General features: G+C 59.9%; 2 protein-coding genes across 18 annotated transcripts in view; both read right to left on the reverse strand.

Moving 5' to 3' along the window:
* Positions 1-811: 811 nt before the first annotated feature.
* Positions 812-12,008, reverse strand: INPP5E (inositol polyphosphate-5-phosphatase E). 9 transcript variants are annotated; one of them, XM_037007681.2, is made up of 11 exons: positions 11,916-12,008; positions 10,296-11,380; positions 5,967-6,090; positions 5,739-5,836; positions 4,844-4,968; positions 4,639-4,758; positions 4,290-4,397; positions 3,539-3,700; positions 3,313-3,428; positions 2,611-2,747; positions 812-2,261 (listed from the first exon to the last, which is right to left on the reverse strand). In XM_037007681.2, exons 2-11 carry the CDS (start codon positions 11,144-11,146, stop codon positions 2,129-2,131), a joined length of 1,974 nt encoding a protein of 657 aa, XP_036863576.1. In that variant the 5' UTR covers positions 11,147-11,380; positions 11,916-12,008; the 3' UTR covers positions 812-2,128. The 9 variants fall into 9 exon arrangements, 6 of the variants coding, with proteins under 6 accessions (XP_036863576.1, XP_036863577.1, XP_036863578.1 ...); XM_037007682.2 differs by lacking the exon at positions 11,916-12,008 and adding an exon at positions 11,680-11,909; XM_037007683.2 differs by lacking the exon at positions 11,916-12,008 and having other exon boundaries at positions 2,653-2,747; positions 10,296-11,909.
* Positions 12,009-12,384: 376 nt separating this feature from the next.
* The window catches only part of SEC16A (SEC16 homolog A, endoplasmic reticulum export factor), a 32,274-nt gene continuing 29,448 nt past the window's right edge, over positions 12,385-15,210 (reverse strand). For all 9 annotated transcript variants that reach the window (XM_017645980.3, XM_037007696.2, XM_037007701.2 and 6 more), the window contains 2 exons: positions 14,729-14,803; positions 12,385-14,058 (listed from right to left, as the gene is read on the reverse strand). In XM_017645980.3, the coding sequence (XP_017501469.3) occupies positions 13,990-14,058; positions 14,729-14,803 (144 nt within the window). In that variant the 3' untranslated portion in view covers positions 12,385-13,989. The remainder of the gene's footprint in view (positions 14,059-14,728; positions 14,804-15,210) is intronic.

Below are 15,210 nucleotides of genomic sequence, written 5' to 3' on the forward strand. Positions count from 1 at the left end.
CCTGCACAGCCCCCTGGTCCAGTGGACCAGGGCTGGAGCCCCAGGGAGACGGGCCTGAGTTGGCTGGCGGGGGTCCAGCCGTGTGGGTTTCCAGTCGGTACATCATTCACGCTGGGAAGGAAGAAGCTGGCAGCAGATAGGTCGGGCTTAGCCTCGCGGCAAATGCACATCGAGACGGGAACCCAGCTCATGAGGAAATAAGCCAGGGAGGCCCTCGAAGCAGCTGCAGAGCTGGGGCTGAGCCTGGAATGACCTGGCCACTTCACAAACATTCCAGAAGCTGCCGCCTCCCTCACAGGTGTCTGTTTTGGAAGCCGGCACTACTGACACGTCTTCTCTTTCCCCGCTGGCTGCCTCCCTGCCCCCTACAGGTCCCTGGGCACTTCTGCCCCCCAGGTCCCCTTAGGAAACTGCAGTGGCTCCAGGGCTACCCCAGCCTGTCCCCCAGCCTCACTACCCGCCCCTTAGAACTGTGCCCTTCTAGCCAGAACAGGCCGCAGAGGGACCACAAGCCAAGTAGGTTTGGGTGCTTAACCACCACACATGGGTGCATTCCACAGTTGTCTCAGAGACTAGCCAGTTTCATCTGCATTATGAGTTTTAACCCAACTTTCCAAGTAAAATTCATTGTCTGGGCCCAACGGCTGGAATGAAACGAACGGCTTAACTTTGGACCCACGGTCTTAATCGAACTCCCCACCCGAAATGTGAAGGAAGCTTCATTGCCCACCAGACACACACCTGTGTCACATTAGGCCCTCCCTGTAGTTTGGGCCAGAGAAAATGCCTAGAAAGAATTCACAAAATCCTGCTCATTTGCAAGCTCTATTGCCACAAAAATCTTTCAACAGACTTTCACTTAACTGAAACAGCACATTCATTTGAGCAAAATTGTATGCCTGCGGATCATCTGAAAAGTTTCTTGGAATTAGATGGACTGGCCGTATCCTCCTCAGTGGGATCTCTCCCATTTGAGTTAGGATTGGGGTGCGCTTTGAAATTTATGTTCATATTCTGGAAGCTGATGCTAATAGTTTATATGCTATTTGTTGGGATTAACTGTTCCTTTCGTCTTGAGTCAGTGAGTCTAAAGTATTCCCTCCTCCCTAAAAACCCCTTTCCAGCTCACGCGGGGGCAGAGCAGCCCGTGCAGCAGAGGTGAGCGGGACCGGCTGTTCGGACCTTTGGGTCTGACTGCGCAGGGTGTTTAGGAACTGGGCGTGCGCACATACTGCTGCTCTCTAGGGCGCAATCTCTGGCCTAGAAGAGTTCAAGATTCAACATGCACATTTATTTAAAAATACAAATAGGGAAAAATAATTTAAAAGACTACATTGAATGCCCCTCGGTTTTCCCGCATTCAAGGCGTATTTTGTTTTTGTGAGACTGGATAAGACAGTGATAATTGACTCTAAACCCTTTAAGAAGAAACAAATCAGAATGTGCTGGTGCCAGCCTAGGCTGGCAGGGTGGAGAGATGCCAAGCTCCCAACAGCTTCACCCTGGAGTGCACTGCTTATGTCACCTTGGCTGGGGTGACTACAATGGTCTCCAGTCACCAAAACCAGCAAAAGAGAGGGAGGGGATTCCATGCTGGAGCCCAGCCCCACGGGAGGTCTCGGTCGAGACCGTGGCCGGCTCCCCGGGAACAGCCCCGATCTCAGAGGCCTCAGCCGCTGACCCGCCCAGCGCAGCTGGGGCCTGGGGCCCCCAACCCCGAGCAGCTTCCCAGGTAACTGCCCCTGTGCTCAGATGAGGAAGGGCGACTCCTGGTCCAGGTGGGGGGCGCTGTGCTGCCGAGAGGTGCAGCTGGGGGTGGGGGGGCCGCAGAGGCCGGGCCGGCTCACGTGGAATGGCGGGCCCAGACGGAACATGCAAAGGGGCCGAGGACCGTGGCCCTGCTCCATCCGCTGGAGAGAAGGGCTCCGAGGTGTGTCTTCGGATCGGCTGTAAATAAGACACAGGACTCCGGCCACTCTGGCCAGTGTCACAGCCCCTTGGGCTCTGGTGGTGGAGGCTCACTGGAGTCCCGGAGCGGGTGAGGTCCCACCATGCCTCTTCCGCCTTCTCCAGGGGGCTCCGGTCAGATAGCCTCCCATGTTGCAGGTGACGAATCCTCTGGCAAACTTCAAGAAATGGCACAAATAGCGCTGGAGTGCTGGCCCTTCAGTGCTTGCTGTCTCTGAATCTCTTTGGAAATTCGCCTTTTAATGCCTATTAAGTACAGTTCTCGGTCAAACTTGCCGGCAGCCAGTGGAATACTGTGGAAAGGAGAGAGGGTTCAGGAAGTGAGGCTCAGCCGTCGGCTCCAGGGCAACCCAGGAGGCCTTCCTGGTGCCTGGGGTGGGCGGCCAGCCAGCTAGCTTCATGGGCGCAGGGCACAGGCGAGGTCCCCACCCTCCAGTGACACCCTCATGTGAGAGCCACTTCAGCCCAGCCGATGCCAGTGGTCCCCATGTGGGGCTGCCGGAACCCTGCTCCTCTCTGGGGGTGTCAGGACGCAGTGAGGCAGTGGCGTGCACGGATCCGAAGGAGTGGGTAAGAGTCCTGCCCCACCCGGAGCCGCCCCGCCTGGAGCCCCGAGAGCAAACAGCTGCGAGCGGGACTGACTTGTCTCTCCCGGGCCTCACTTTCACCCGGAACAGGCCGTACACGGGGCGGTGGTCGGATGTCTTGATCACGGGACAGGAGGAGTACTTGACCGGGCAGATGTCATCCCTGTGGCGGCTTCTGTACATGATGCGGTCCTTTAGGAAAAGACGGTGGAGGCTGGAGGGCCACGGTCCCCGCAGGCAGTGCCCAGAGCCCCTTCCCCGCGCCTGCTTTGTCGGCGGCATCCAGGCCCCAGTGGGGCTGCTGAGCTGCAGGTCTCTCCCTCACCCTCCCAGCCCTGCAGACCGAGTCCTGCGCTGCCGTGGGTGGCCTGCCCAGAGCCACAGACGCCTGTGAGCCCGGGGTCTGGTGTGGCCCACGGCCCTTTGTGTAGCGCTTCTGGCAACAGCACATGCTCAGTGGCTAATGGTGCAGTGTGTGCAGAGGCCCGGCCCCGAGAGCCCAGGGCCAGCGCCCCTCACGCTGGAGGGGCCCTTGGAGGAAGTCCCGCGCCCACCCCAAGACAGCCTGCGGTCACCGGCCCAGGGCTGAGGTCACAGCGCAGCTTCCACTGGGCATGCTGGGCCATAGGCTGGCTCAGCCATTCACACACCTGACTCAGTCCTCAGCCTGTGGCTCTGAAACGAGTGTGTCCACTTTTCCCCACAGAGCCCGGTCACACTGGGAAGGTGGGCGGACGGGGTGCCGGGGACAGCTCACCGTGTAGGAGGGGGTCCTCTGCTTGGAGGTGGAGTCGTAGGAGTCCTTCCCGATGTCAAACTTATACGATGGAGGAAAGTGGATGTCCGGCTCCTGGAAGCCCTTGAAGACGGACCCTGGGACAGGTGCAGACCAGCTTCACGCCTGCTGTTGTGAGACGCACCTCCTCCCAGGGTGCGGCGTCTGCATGTCCTCCTGGAGGGCCTGCCCCTCCTCCGGGCCTTACCTTTCTTCATCTCCCGGGTAAGCTGGTCGTGCTGCAGCAGAGCAGGGGCTGTGTCTCCCGGGGCCTGCCTCAGGATGGCCTCCACGGCCCCGCGCCCACCACTCAGGCGGAAGTTGAAGTCCCCAAACCAGAACACTCCATCGAACCGCGTGGTGACATCCCCTGGGGCACAAAATGGCAAGTGCATAAGCCCAGCCCTCCCGGAGCAGGCCACGCCTCAGGGACAGGGATGGGTCGTGTCCCCACCGCAAGCAGTCCTCGGCAGCTCTCCCGGGGGCTCAGGTGGGGGAGCCTGGGGGGTTGACATTCGAGTTCATGGTTTTCTTTTTGATTTCAAACGGAGACAGCCGATCCAGAGACCACACGAATGGTCTCGGCTGCAACAGTCACCCTTGCACTCCCAGCAGCTGACACGCTCCCCACGCCTCGGCCTCTGTCATTGGCAGCTTGCCACAGCCGGGAGGCAGGACCCACCCGGGCTGCCCGTCGCTCCACAGGGAGCCTTTAGGCCTCGTGGATATCCGTCTGCCCAGCCACCAAATGGGTCAACACAGTCACCACGTGCACAGCCAGGTGCCTGGCCTTTCAGAGTGCTTTATTTCAACTGGCTGGTGACTTCCCAGACATCTCTAACCCTGATTCTCAAAAGCTCTGAACAGTTTATCTCCACTAACTCCAGAGAATAAAGCTGAAGTGGCCATGTCTTTGGGCAGGGGAGAGCGCCTGCCACCACCTTGGACCAGAGGCTCACCTGAGTTGGAGCGGTAGGGGCTGGTGTCCGGCACGCTCTTGGGCAGGGCGAGGCCCTGGATGGTTTTGGTGTAGTCCACCAGCCTCTCACTGACCTTCCCGTCCCCAGCTGCAGGAACAGCAGAGACAGGCCTCTGCACACAGGGCTGGGTGCTGGGTGGTCAGTCCCAGGTAGGCCCGGCCCCAGCCAGCTCTGATCACAGCCATCTGCTCAGTGACTGTGTCCTCAGGGCCTTGGGGTCCCAGAGGCCAAGCCAAGGGACCCACCACATCTACCTCCTAAGCCAGCGCCTCCCCAGGAGAGGACGGGTGTCCTTAACAAGGCCTGGGACTTGGTGCAGGTGACTCACAGGTGAAGTGAGACGTGATGAAGAGGAAGGAGGTGCCGAAGAAGGTAAAGCTGACGCCCAGGGCCCCCTTAGTTTTGATTTGGGACACGATGCGCGTGGTCACCGTGGAGCTCTCCACCTCTGTGGGAGGGGGAGTGGACAGCTGACCGGCCACGCCCCGGCCCACTCCCGCGTGCAGGCGTCCCCACCCCGGGCTCGTGGCTACCTGAGCAGAACCAGATGAGGTCCCTGCGGATGAGCACAGACATGTGCAGCGCCCCGTGGGCCGCCGAGTGCAGCATGACGTAGTGCGGGCCCAGGGCCTCCTGCAGGCGCACCTCCCACTCCCGCCTGCGGGGAGGACGCAAGGCCACCTGGGAAGGGGACCCATGGCCTGGAAGCCCCCTCAAGGAGCCACTGGGAGGAGGGGGCCCTGCCGTGTGCCCTTTGGTCTCGCAGGACGGCTGGGCCTGCTGGGGCCTCCCGTGGGAGCCAGCTTCCTTGTACATCCCCAGGGACAGCCACCTGCTACCTCCGAAGGGCTCCAGGAATGTGGGGCCGGCTCCCTGACCCCTGTTGAGACTTGAGTGAGAGCTGCTGTCCACCTGGGCAGCTGTAGGCCACCTCACCTGGAGGTCAGGACCCCTGGGGAGCAGAGCAGGTCTCCGGGGCACCTCTGCTCTGGCCAGGCCCACTGCTGCTGTGTGAGGACTGGGAACACCTGTACACTGCCTGGGGCCCACTCCCCTCACCAGGTAAAGGTGAAAAAACACTGCAGGGCACACTGTCAGGTGAGCAGGGGCCCCAGGGCGCGTCAGCAATGCCGTTCAGGGGTCGGGCTCAGAGCCTGGAGGGGACCCAGTGGCCGAGTTGCTCTTTGCTGCCTCATGTGCTTGTAGATCAGCTATTGACTTACAAGGTGAATCTCATTTGTTTTAAACTTTGTACGTCACTGCTTGAGCACAAAGTGACTCTAGTGTTCAGCCCAGACTCACCCCACACAGGAGTTTCTGGCCACAACACTTTGGCCCGGAAGGCCAGCCTCAGCACAGCTGTTCACGTGGACCCCGGAGGGGCCCATGGGCTTGGGGAGACCCACGTGGGGCCAGGGTGCGCCCTACCTGTCGGAGCAGCCCTCCTGGACCCCGACGACGTATAGGTCCTGGGCATAGTCAGCCTCAGCGGGCAGCAGGAGCTCGTCCAGGTTTGCGGGGGGCTCCTGCAGAGAGGCAGCACCTGGCGAGGGCCCCCTGCAGGGCGGCTGGCAGGGGCACCGCACGCGCTCGGAGGCCTAGGGATGCCCTGGCAGGACCCGCAGCTCATCCCCAGGATGCGGGACGCCCACTTACCTTCTGGCCCTGCATGTTCCAAGTGGCCACGAAGAGGGCCATGTTCCGGTCGGGGAAGTAGCGCGCCAGCTCCTCTGCCCCCATCAGGGCTCCGCTGGCCAGGAGGCTCCCCTCCAGATAGCTCCTGCCGAGAGAGGGTACATGGACGGGGCTGGGCCGGTGTGGGCACAGGAGTCTGGGAGCCTCCCTCCCAGGGCTGGGGTCCGCTCCCAAGTCTGAAAACCGGCCGGGTCCACAGTTCTCTCAACACCAGCACACTATCGACTTTCTCAGTTGGCTCCTGAGAAGAAGGGCTGACGGGGACATGCTGGGCCCCAGGCCAAGGCGCGCTCCCGGTCAGACTGTGGGCAGAGGCGGGCAGGACCGTGTCCTCTGGGGAGGGGTTCTAGGCCGCACCTTGCAGCCTAGCACTGGGAGATCACAAATGCAGGACTGTCCACCTTCGCAGCCCCCAGCAGTTTCAGTCCAGCCCTGGTCCTGGCCCTTGCCCGGCCCCGGGGGTCGCTACAAACCCTTTCGTAAGAAGGCAGACAGTGCTCCAGGCTTTGCTGGCCATCAGTCTGCCCCCACTACCTACCTCTGCTGAAGGCAGCCATAGCTGGAGGGAAATGCAGGGCATAGCTGTGCCAATAAAACTTTATTTAGGCGCCCTGGAATCTGAGGTTCTTGATTTCCACATGTGACATCTTGTTAACACTGGGTGCCCCCCTTCTGATTTCCAGTGGTCTCCTCAGGCAGCACGGCCGCCTGTGCAGCCCCCCTTTCTTCCCGCTTGCACTCAGTGCACCCCCCCCTTCCGGGAGCCCTCGTTCCAGAATCCTCTTCCAACCAGTCCCAGTCAATCTCCTGCTTGAACGGGGGCCCCGACCATGGCTGGGCCTGTGTGGCTCTCTTTGGCTGAAGAAGGCCTCGGCCTCCACAGGCTGCCGTCTGCTGGGACCCCGCCCACCTGTCCTCTGGGTCTCCCTGTGCGGACTCTGTTGTCTTGGTGTTCGTCACAGCCAGAGACTGACTAGATCTCGCTCCCGTCTCTGGGCAGGTGTGCCCAGCAAGCTCCAGGCGTCCTGCCCCCCCTCCAGGGACACCACGATGGGCTGCCCGTCTCAGAGGGCGCTGGCCTGCAGTCCCTGACAAGGCTCCTCATCTCACTGCCGGCCAAGGGCTGTGCGCAAACCCACTTGTCACACACAACTGCAAACCCTGCTCTTTCAGGACCTCCTTTCTAGCTCCGTTTCTCCCAAGGTCCTTTTCCCGACATGCGGGCCCGTCCTGGTCCTCCGGGCTGCTGAGGATGAGCCACGGACGCTGAGGCTGTTCTGTGATGCTTGGGGGCCCGGCACCCAGGGCCAAGGGCTCGTCGTGGCGCTAACCATCTGGGCAGCTGACCGACGCTGCTGCTGGCCTGGGGCACTTGCAGCTGTGACTGGCCAGCACCCAGCCAGCACACCCAGGAGGCCCGTTGCTGGCTCCCTGTCACTGTGGGCTTGTACTGGCTTTACTGGAGGGCTGTCATTGGATAGCGCGCTTGCGGATGGGACCGTGGTCAGATGATGTGACGCAGTAAACAGAAACCTTCAGTATTTTTCAAGCTTCTGACTTACTCTTTCAATTCCAACTTGCCAAGAAAAGCTTACACCTCAGACTTGCAAACAGAAACCACTTTGCAAAAAAAGGAGGTCAGATTAGGCACAAGGCTCTCAAGCCAATGGTTGCTGGACTGAAACCTAAACCGAGTTCTCGCGACCTCGCATCAGAAATTATCAAATGCTTGTCAGGCTTTGAAGGATGCGGACCGTATTACGTCTCCCTGTGTTGAGAACCCCATAGGCTGACCCTGGTTCTGCTGCCTGGACGCTCTTGGGGACCCCGGGAACTTGGGGAGCCCTCAGTCACAGGGCGCGGCCACCGCCCCCCTGCCCGAGGGGATGGGCTCTCCCACCCAGGCCTGTCCGCAGTGTAAACAGGGAGCGGCCACATCGCCAACGCATCCTCTCTCTCCTTCTTGAGGTCCGGGGCCTGAGGCCGTGCCTGCGGGCTCCCAGCAAGGAGGCGGCACCGTCAGGTGCACGCCCAGTGCCCTCCCGCTGCCCGGCTCTTCCTGCCACAGGCTCCGGCCCTGGCTGGGCGCAGCCTGTCTGCTGTTAGCCCAAGAGCTAAGAATCCTTTTTACACTTTTAAATGCCTGGAGGAAAAACCACATAAAATGCAAATTTGGAGGCCCCTTCATCAAGTATGACTGACGTGCTGCTATGTCTGTCGGGGTGCATAGTCCATGGCTGCCTTTCTGTACAGTGGTGAAGTTGAAGAGGTGTGACAGAGACTATGAGGCCCAGAAAATGGAAATATTTAGTACCCAGCCCTTTACAGGGTGCCGACTCCTGTTCTAGAGCACACCAAGGTGTGGAAACAGGGCATCCTGAGTCAGCAGAATGGGTGATGAATGCCCACCAACCCGCTTTGTGCCACAGGTCTGGAAACAACAAATGGAGACCCCCAGGCTGAGCTCTGAGACCCTCACCTTACACAGTAGGCGTGTCTGCACCAATTAGTACAGCTAAACCGCGAAAGATCAAGGAGATCTCCATCTTGCTGCTTACAAGAAACCTGAGGTGAATTACGTTTAAAAAGCCGGATTTGTCCTATAAACCATCCCCATGTTGATGGAGGGGGCGAGGGGGCAGGGGGGCAGAGGCCTCACTCTAGGGCCCAGGGCTGGAGCAGGACCACCTGCCTGGCCTTCACGGTCACTGCCAGGCTCAGCACAGGCAAGGCAGGTAAGCACTGCCTTCGCCCACCTGCGGAGCCCACAGACCGGCCAACGGGACCTTATTTGGCTACAGGGTCTTTGCGGATGGGATTAGTTACGGACCTCAAAATGAGATCATCCCGGATATAAGGGTGGGCCCTATATCCAGTGACTAGTGTCCTTCTAAGGAGAGGAGAGGACACATATGGAGACCATGTGAGGACGGTGCAGAGGCTGCAGGGAAGCAGCCACAAGCCACGGATGCCTGGAGCTGGGGAGGCAGCAGGGCCCTTCCCTAGAGCCCCCAGGGGAGCGCAGCCCTGCCCACTCCTGGGTTTAGGACTTGGGCCTCAGGACTGGGAGAGAATAAAGTTCTAGTTGTAAGGCCCCCAGTCCATGGTCACTTATTATGGCAGCCAGGAAACCACCACGGTGACCAGTCACACAGCCGCTGCCTCTGGCTGAATCGGCAGGACGGCAGGCAGGTATGGTGGTGAGAAGAGCCAGACAAGGGGAGTGGGAACCCCAGGGGCTTCCCCACAGGACTGCGGGTGCCTCATGGGCAGTGCGTGGCATGGGGCCCGCAAGTCAGGGCCATGGCCCGACGTGTGCTTCCAGCAACCCGTCCAGCCCTGGTAGGGGGCCAAATTCCTGGCTGACACAGCAGGAGTCGGGGGCGGGGGGAAGTGGGGGCCCTGAGACCATCTGTGGCCAGGGCAGCACGGACAGACAGCAGCGGGTGGGCCAAGGGGCACCAGCCCAAGACCGAGGCCCCAGGTTTGGGCAGCCAGGCTCGGAAGTCTCTGGGACCCCAGTCTGGTGAACTCAGAGCTCCGGCCTCAGGAGAGAGGAGCCAGAGGTGTGGGTTTAGGGGTTGCAAGCAGCAGGAGAAACATTAGGGAAGGTATCCAGGTTCTTTTCAAGCTATAAAAAAGTCAATATGGGTTAATTATTAAAGCCCCACGAAGCCTGGAAACCAGGTGTCCTCAGTGCCTGTGGGAGGCTGCTCAGTGGTAGGGTGCTTAGCAGCCTGAGTCCCAGGAAGTCAGGGGGGTCACGGGCCACTCCTGGATGCAAAGTGCAGCAAATCGGGCCCTGCTTGCTCTGCCCCCGTGTCTCAGTGCAGAAACGCGCGCCTAGCTCTCTGTGCTGGAAAAGACCCGGCACACGCAGCTCGTGTCCATGGCTGGCCAGCGGGGCCTGCCTAAATGCACATCTTCAGCAAAGTGCTTGCGTAGCAGTGTTGCTCAATAACGCATTTCGGGACCCAGTAGGACAGACAGCGGGGGCAGACTTGGACACATGGACAGAGAAGCCTGTCCAGGAAAACGAGAAAGAACAAGAGAGTTGCAGTAGGCAGAAGGTGGTCTAAGTGCCCAGCTGTCTCACAGGTGCGCACACCTGAATGGTGCTGTGGCAGAGCTCTGGAAGGGTGGCCCTTGGGCAGGAGCTGGGGAAGGGGGTTCCACGTTGCTGCACCTTATGCATTTATTCCAGGATACCTTCACACGGTTTTTGGGGAGACTGCTTTTTTCCCATGGTAAAGGCCACAGGTAATGCTCACCGCTCTGGGGAGGCCCTACCTGCTCCGGACGTCCTTGGCGCGGATTGGTGCCAGGAGGCTGAAGGAGGATTTGGCCGAACGAAGGGAACAGTCATCACAGGCTAGGACGCTCGGGGGCCGGCCAGGGCCCAGGCTGCTGTGGGCCCGGAACAGTCTGGTCTGCAGGTGGAGCCTGTAGTCGGCGTGATCTGAGTCCACCTTATTTGCTGTCCGCAGAGAGTCGGAGGCAATGTTCTGGTCCATGGCGGGCAGCAGGTGTGAGGAAGGAACACTGGCCAGCCTGGGGAGGCCCCCAGCCGAGACTCCGTCCTGGTGCAGGAGGTCCAGGGAGGTGCTGATCCTCCCGGAGATACTGGCACCCCACAAGGAGGGGCTCCCACCCCCACTGCCTGGAGCCCTGCGGGACATGGGGATTTCTTGCAAGGAGGTGCTCAGGCAGGGTGGGGAGCAACTGTGGGCAGGGGTGCCCAGGACCTCATCCTGCAGGGAGCCCCTGGAGGAGCTGACCCCATTCTGGGCAGGGAGGTCCTCGTGGCCGGCCCTGAAACGCCGCCTCCTCCAGCCCTTGTCATCCAGGGACAGCGCTCGCTCCAGCCTGGGCCTTGTCGGTGGCTTTGGCGTGAAGGGTTTTGCTTTAGCCTGTGAGTCCTCATTGCTGATTTTTGCTGGAATGGTCAGAGGGAGCACTGGGCCCTTCCCAGGGCCCTGACAGCTGTCAGTGGGTGGGGACCCGGGGCGGGAGGTGAGCTCTTTGTCTGTATTTGGAAGCTGCCCCTTGAGCATTCTGTCTTCAGGCTGTCTGTGCCCACTGGAGGCAGGCTGCTGGGGAGCTGCTTCTGAGTGTCCCCGGCATGCCAGCTTGGACGGCATAGTCCAGGGACCAGCCCTCAAGGGCAATGGCAGCCTAGCCAACCCAGGAGAGGACTCCTTCCGGGGCTGCAGGTGATACCCGGTATCAGGGATGAGGGATCAGATGTCGCTGCGCGAGGCACAGAGGAGAAAACAGGCCACAGCTTGCCCTTCAGGCCCAGGGCGGTGGAGGAGGGGAAGGGCCAGCTGCAGCATGGCTGGAGGCCCTGTAGTCATGGAGTCCCCCACAGGCACCTAAAGGGAAACCCTGGTATCAGCCTTCTATGATCATGGCCCTGTTGCCGACGTAATATTCCTGAAGGACAGCTATGCTGCAGGGTGAGAGTGGACAGGTCAGCAGAGTCCAGCAAGGACAAGCATTTAGCTGTCTGGCCTGCTGCTTCCTTCTAGGAGGCGGGTGGAAGTGACCATTGCCATGGGGGCGGGGGGGGTCCTGGCAGCATGACCAAGTGAAAACTCCCGGGCCTACAGGGAAGGCCGGCGAGGGGTCCCGCTTGCACGTCTTCCAGGGCAGGTGGCCGCCCTAGGCTCACCTGCCCGCCGGCCACCGTCGCTCGAGCAGCGGACCCGCCGGGGCGACCCTGAGCAGGTCTGCGGCCGCTGCCCAAGGCCCCCGACTCAGGACCGGCGGCTCCGCCCGCGGCTGACTCCCAGGCAACGACCGCCGCGGACAGCTGGCGGGGTGGGGGGCGAGACCCGCGCTCGAGGCCCCCCCCGCGCCGGACCCCAGCCCGCGGCCTCCCCGCGCAGACCCCAGCCCGCGCCCCACCTTTCCGGCCAGCCGGGGCCCGGCGAGCGGCCTCAGCAGCTCCCGGCTCTGAGGTCGAGACGGCGCGGAGCCGGCGCCCGCAGCGACCCCTGGCGGCCGGAGGTCCCGCCGTCCCCGCGGGGCCCGACGTGCAGGCCGGCGCCCTTCCCCCGGCGCGGCCGCCCGCCCGCCCGCCAGCCCGGCCCGCCGGGCGCTTTCTTCGCCCGCGCTCCCTCGCGCCCTGGTTGGAGCTGGAGCCCTACATCCGCTCGCCAGGTAACAGGTACCCCTGTATTTACCCCTGTGGGCATGGGTTTCCACTGCAAACCCACCCACCACCCTCCCCGAGGGCGCAGAAAGAGCCAGGAACCCAAGCCCAGCGGGCCGAGGCCTCCGCAGCTGAACAGAACCCAGGGCTCGTCCAGGCCCCCAACCCCATGACCTTGCTGTGGGAGGTTCACGGCTTCCAATGAACAACAGGGGAAGGTGCTTGCAAGCAAAATACTTTATTTAACAATTTGCATTTAGGAAAAATAGCAGCTCCCGCCTCAAAGGAAGCTTCTTGAATCGAAAAGTCCTGGCAGTCAGCAGACAGTGGCAGGGCGGGACCGGAGGAAGCCGCGGGCGCCAGGAGGGTCTCAGGCCCAAAATCACACCCAGTGCTGACAGACGGACACGAGACGGCCCCGCCAAGGCCTGGCCTTTGTCAGGGTGGCAAACACAAATGGGTCCAGCCACGCGAGTCTGTGAGATATTTTGGAAAACATCCTGTGGATCCTTCCTGGATGATCAGGTGGACCAGAAGACTGGGAGGGCCCTGTGCTGATCCCACATTTACACAATTTCTACACTTAGATTTAAAATGCCAAGCAAACTATGTTCCCCCAGCAGAACCTACAGAAATTATTTCCTAATCTCTATAGATATTTAAACCATTTTTTTTTTCAGGCTCTTTAGATTTAACAAGAACTGAAGAATTTTAACAGTCGATGATGCCATAAAGCTTTGAGTCCAGCGAGAGGAGGTCTTCCTTCGCAGTATCGTATGGCTGATAGTGACTTACTAGCTACTGAAGATCCTGGTGGGGAAAAAGTTCAAGGGCAGAAACAGCAGATTCCAGAGCAACTGTCAAGAGGTTATTTTAGGCCACTTTTTTCAACGTGTTACCAACCCCTTACGTGGCATCAACCAGGTGAGAGATGGCGAGTCAAGCGGATCACGCGACAAAAACCACTGGCTGGGAAGTATGGTGCCAACCACTTCACAGAGCACGCCAACCCCAAGTGACAGTGAGTCCACCAGGCTACTCACACACTAAAAAGCCCAAATCAAGCTCATGAGTCCCAGTTCTAACAGTGGCTGATTAATCTGGATCAGTCACATTTTGAACACAAGTCCTGTGGTGGCTCTTCCATAACACAGCTGCCCCCAAGGATGGGCAAACCCAGTCCCCTTTGGTTGCATGAAACCCCTCGTGATCCCAGTCAGGCCACAAGAGAATTAGGTGAAGCTGGAAGTCTTTGCCTCAGGAGAGAAACGCACTGCGGCACCCTGGGCCTCTCTCAACACCTAACCGATTATTGCTGATTGGATACCGCGGTTCCGTGGACTCGGATGAGGGGTGGGGCGTCCCCTTCGCTCCTTAGGGGCGCAGGTGGTGAGGCAGGGCTCAGGCCGGCACGGGGCTCCTGTCCCGAGTCAGAGGCTCACTCTCTTCCAGTTACAAGAACCGTGGCATTTACGTGGTAGTAATTCACAGTTAGGTTTTGCAAGACACCCCAGTTACTAAAGAGCAAAAGATGCTCGTGCAGCCAAGACGGTTTCAGCCTCACCTAGTGTAATTATCTTAAATGACTAAGAACGTTTTATCTTTAATCATTCTTCTAGGTAAAAGATTCTAAGTCAGAGATTCACTCCTCATTCAGCATGTTAAAGGCGCTGTGGAATCAATCCTGGCAGTCCATCCTGAAGACAGGTGGTAAGGAGAGAAGGGCCACAGGTAACCACTCTGAAGGACTGCTGTGTCCAGCCGGGGACAGAGGAGAGGCCACAGGTGATCAGTCTGCGTTCCCACTAGTCCGAAGCAGGGCCTGTTCTAGCTCAGGGCCAGGGGCCCCCTCTGGTCAGTCCTCCCCATCCGTGAATTGGCTGCAGCTGCAGAGGCCTGAAAGGACGTGTGCGGCTCTGACCTCGCGTGCCCTCGGGTGGGCGCGCCTGGCCAGTACCCACCTTGGCGTTCCTTTTAAAGGTGCGGGCAGTTTTGTTAGGTTGTGGGAAGGGAGGCCAGACAGCCACTTAGGATGGTGGCCTGGCCTGCTACTGAAGAGACAATGGGAGTGCAGACAGCCCAGAGCAGGGCAGGTGGGGGGTGAGGGAAGGGTACTGGCCCCCGACCGGCGGGGAGCCTGGGGGAAGGCACAGCCCCCAAGTGAGGAGGAGGCAGTGTCTGCATCAGCACAAGCCAGGGGTGAGGTGGGGTTTTACATTCTGAATGCCAAGACATCCCTCCATAAACCTCTTCTCGCACTTAGTTGCCCCTAAATGGGCACAGCCAGCCTGTGCTCTACAGGCAAGAGCACAGAGAGGAGAGGAGAGAAGGCGGAGGAAGAGAACGGAAGGAAGTGCTGGAGAACAGTCCCCGACCGGGACACGGGCCGCAGGTGAGGGCAGCCCAGGCAGGCCTGCGGAGGGAGCTCGGACCCAGGCCAGGGCAGGCGGGCAGGAAACCGCAGGGCTGGCACAGCCAAGGGCGGCAGCAGACCCGGGGGGTGCACAGGCATGGGGAAGGCCTTCTCCCGCTCCCCGCCTCCCACGGGGCCAGCCAGGACACTCACCTGTGCAAACTGAGCAGGGCTGTAGAAGGGCACTGGCCCAGGGGGGCCGCCTGCAGTGGGGGGGCCGCTGGGAGCCTGGGAACCAGAGAGCACATCTCAACACCAAGGTAACGGCAGCAAACGAACTATTTCTGAGGACGGATTCGTAATACTTCTATATACACCACAGAAACGAGCAAAGGTACTTTTCCAACACTGGATTTAATTACTAAGTGGTTCATAGATAAATGATAAAAATAAAAGCAGCATGCAGAGGAAAATGCTTCAGAAAGCAGGACATGCAGAAAGAGCACACGGTGCCAACATGCCGCATCAATGGGAGTTCACACGTTAGGAGGTATTTTTGATCACTTCAGACCTCAAGTATCCAACTACAAAATCCAGTGTTTAATACACAAAAAAGTCCTCTGAAGCCTTTCTGTGAGCCAATAGGCAAAGCTTAGTTCCTGGGTACGAATCCAGGGGAAGCATTCCCGCACTTC

The sequence above is a fragment of the Manis javanica genome, chromosome 2 (genome assembly GCF_040802235.1).
Source record: "Manis javanica isolate MJ-LG chromosome 2, MJ_LKY, whole genome shotgun sequence".
Taxonomy (NCBI): domain Eukaryota; kingdom Metazoa; phylum Chordata; class Mammalia; order Pholidota; family Manidae; genus Manis; species Manis javanica.

Bases quoted from the DNA above. Each gene is read 5' to 3' on its own strand.
- INPP5E (XM_037007681.2), bottom strand. From the start codon at position 11,146: ATGCCGTCCAAGCTGGCATGCCGGGGACACTCAGAAGCAGCTCCCCAG. The intron at 4,969-5,738 runs GTAGGGCGCACC...TCCTCCCCGCAG, and splicing joins CAGGAGGGCTGCTCCGACAG to GCGGGAGTGGGAGGTGCGCC. The intron at 2,262-2,610 runs GTCAGTCCCGCT...TCCTTTCCACAG, and splicing joins GTGAGGCCCGGGAGAGACAA to TATTCCACTGGCTGCCGGCA.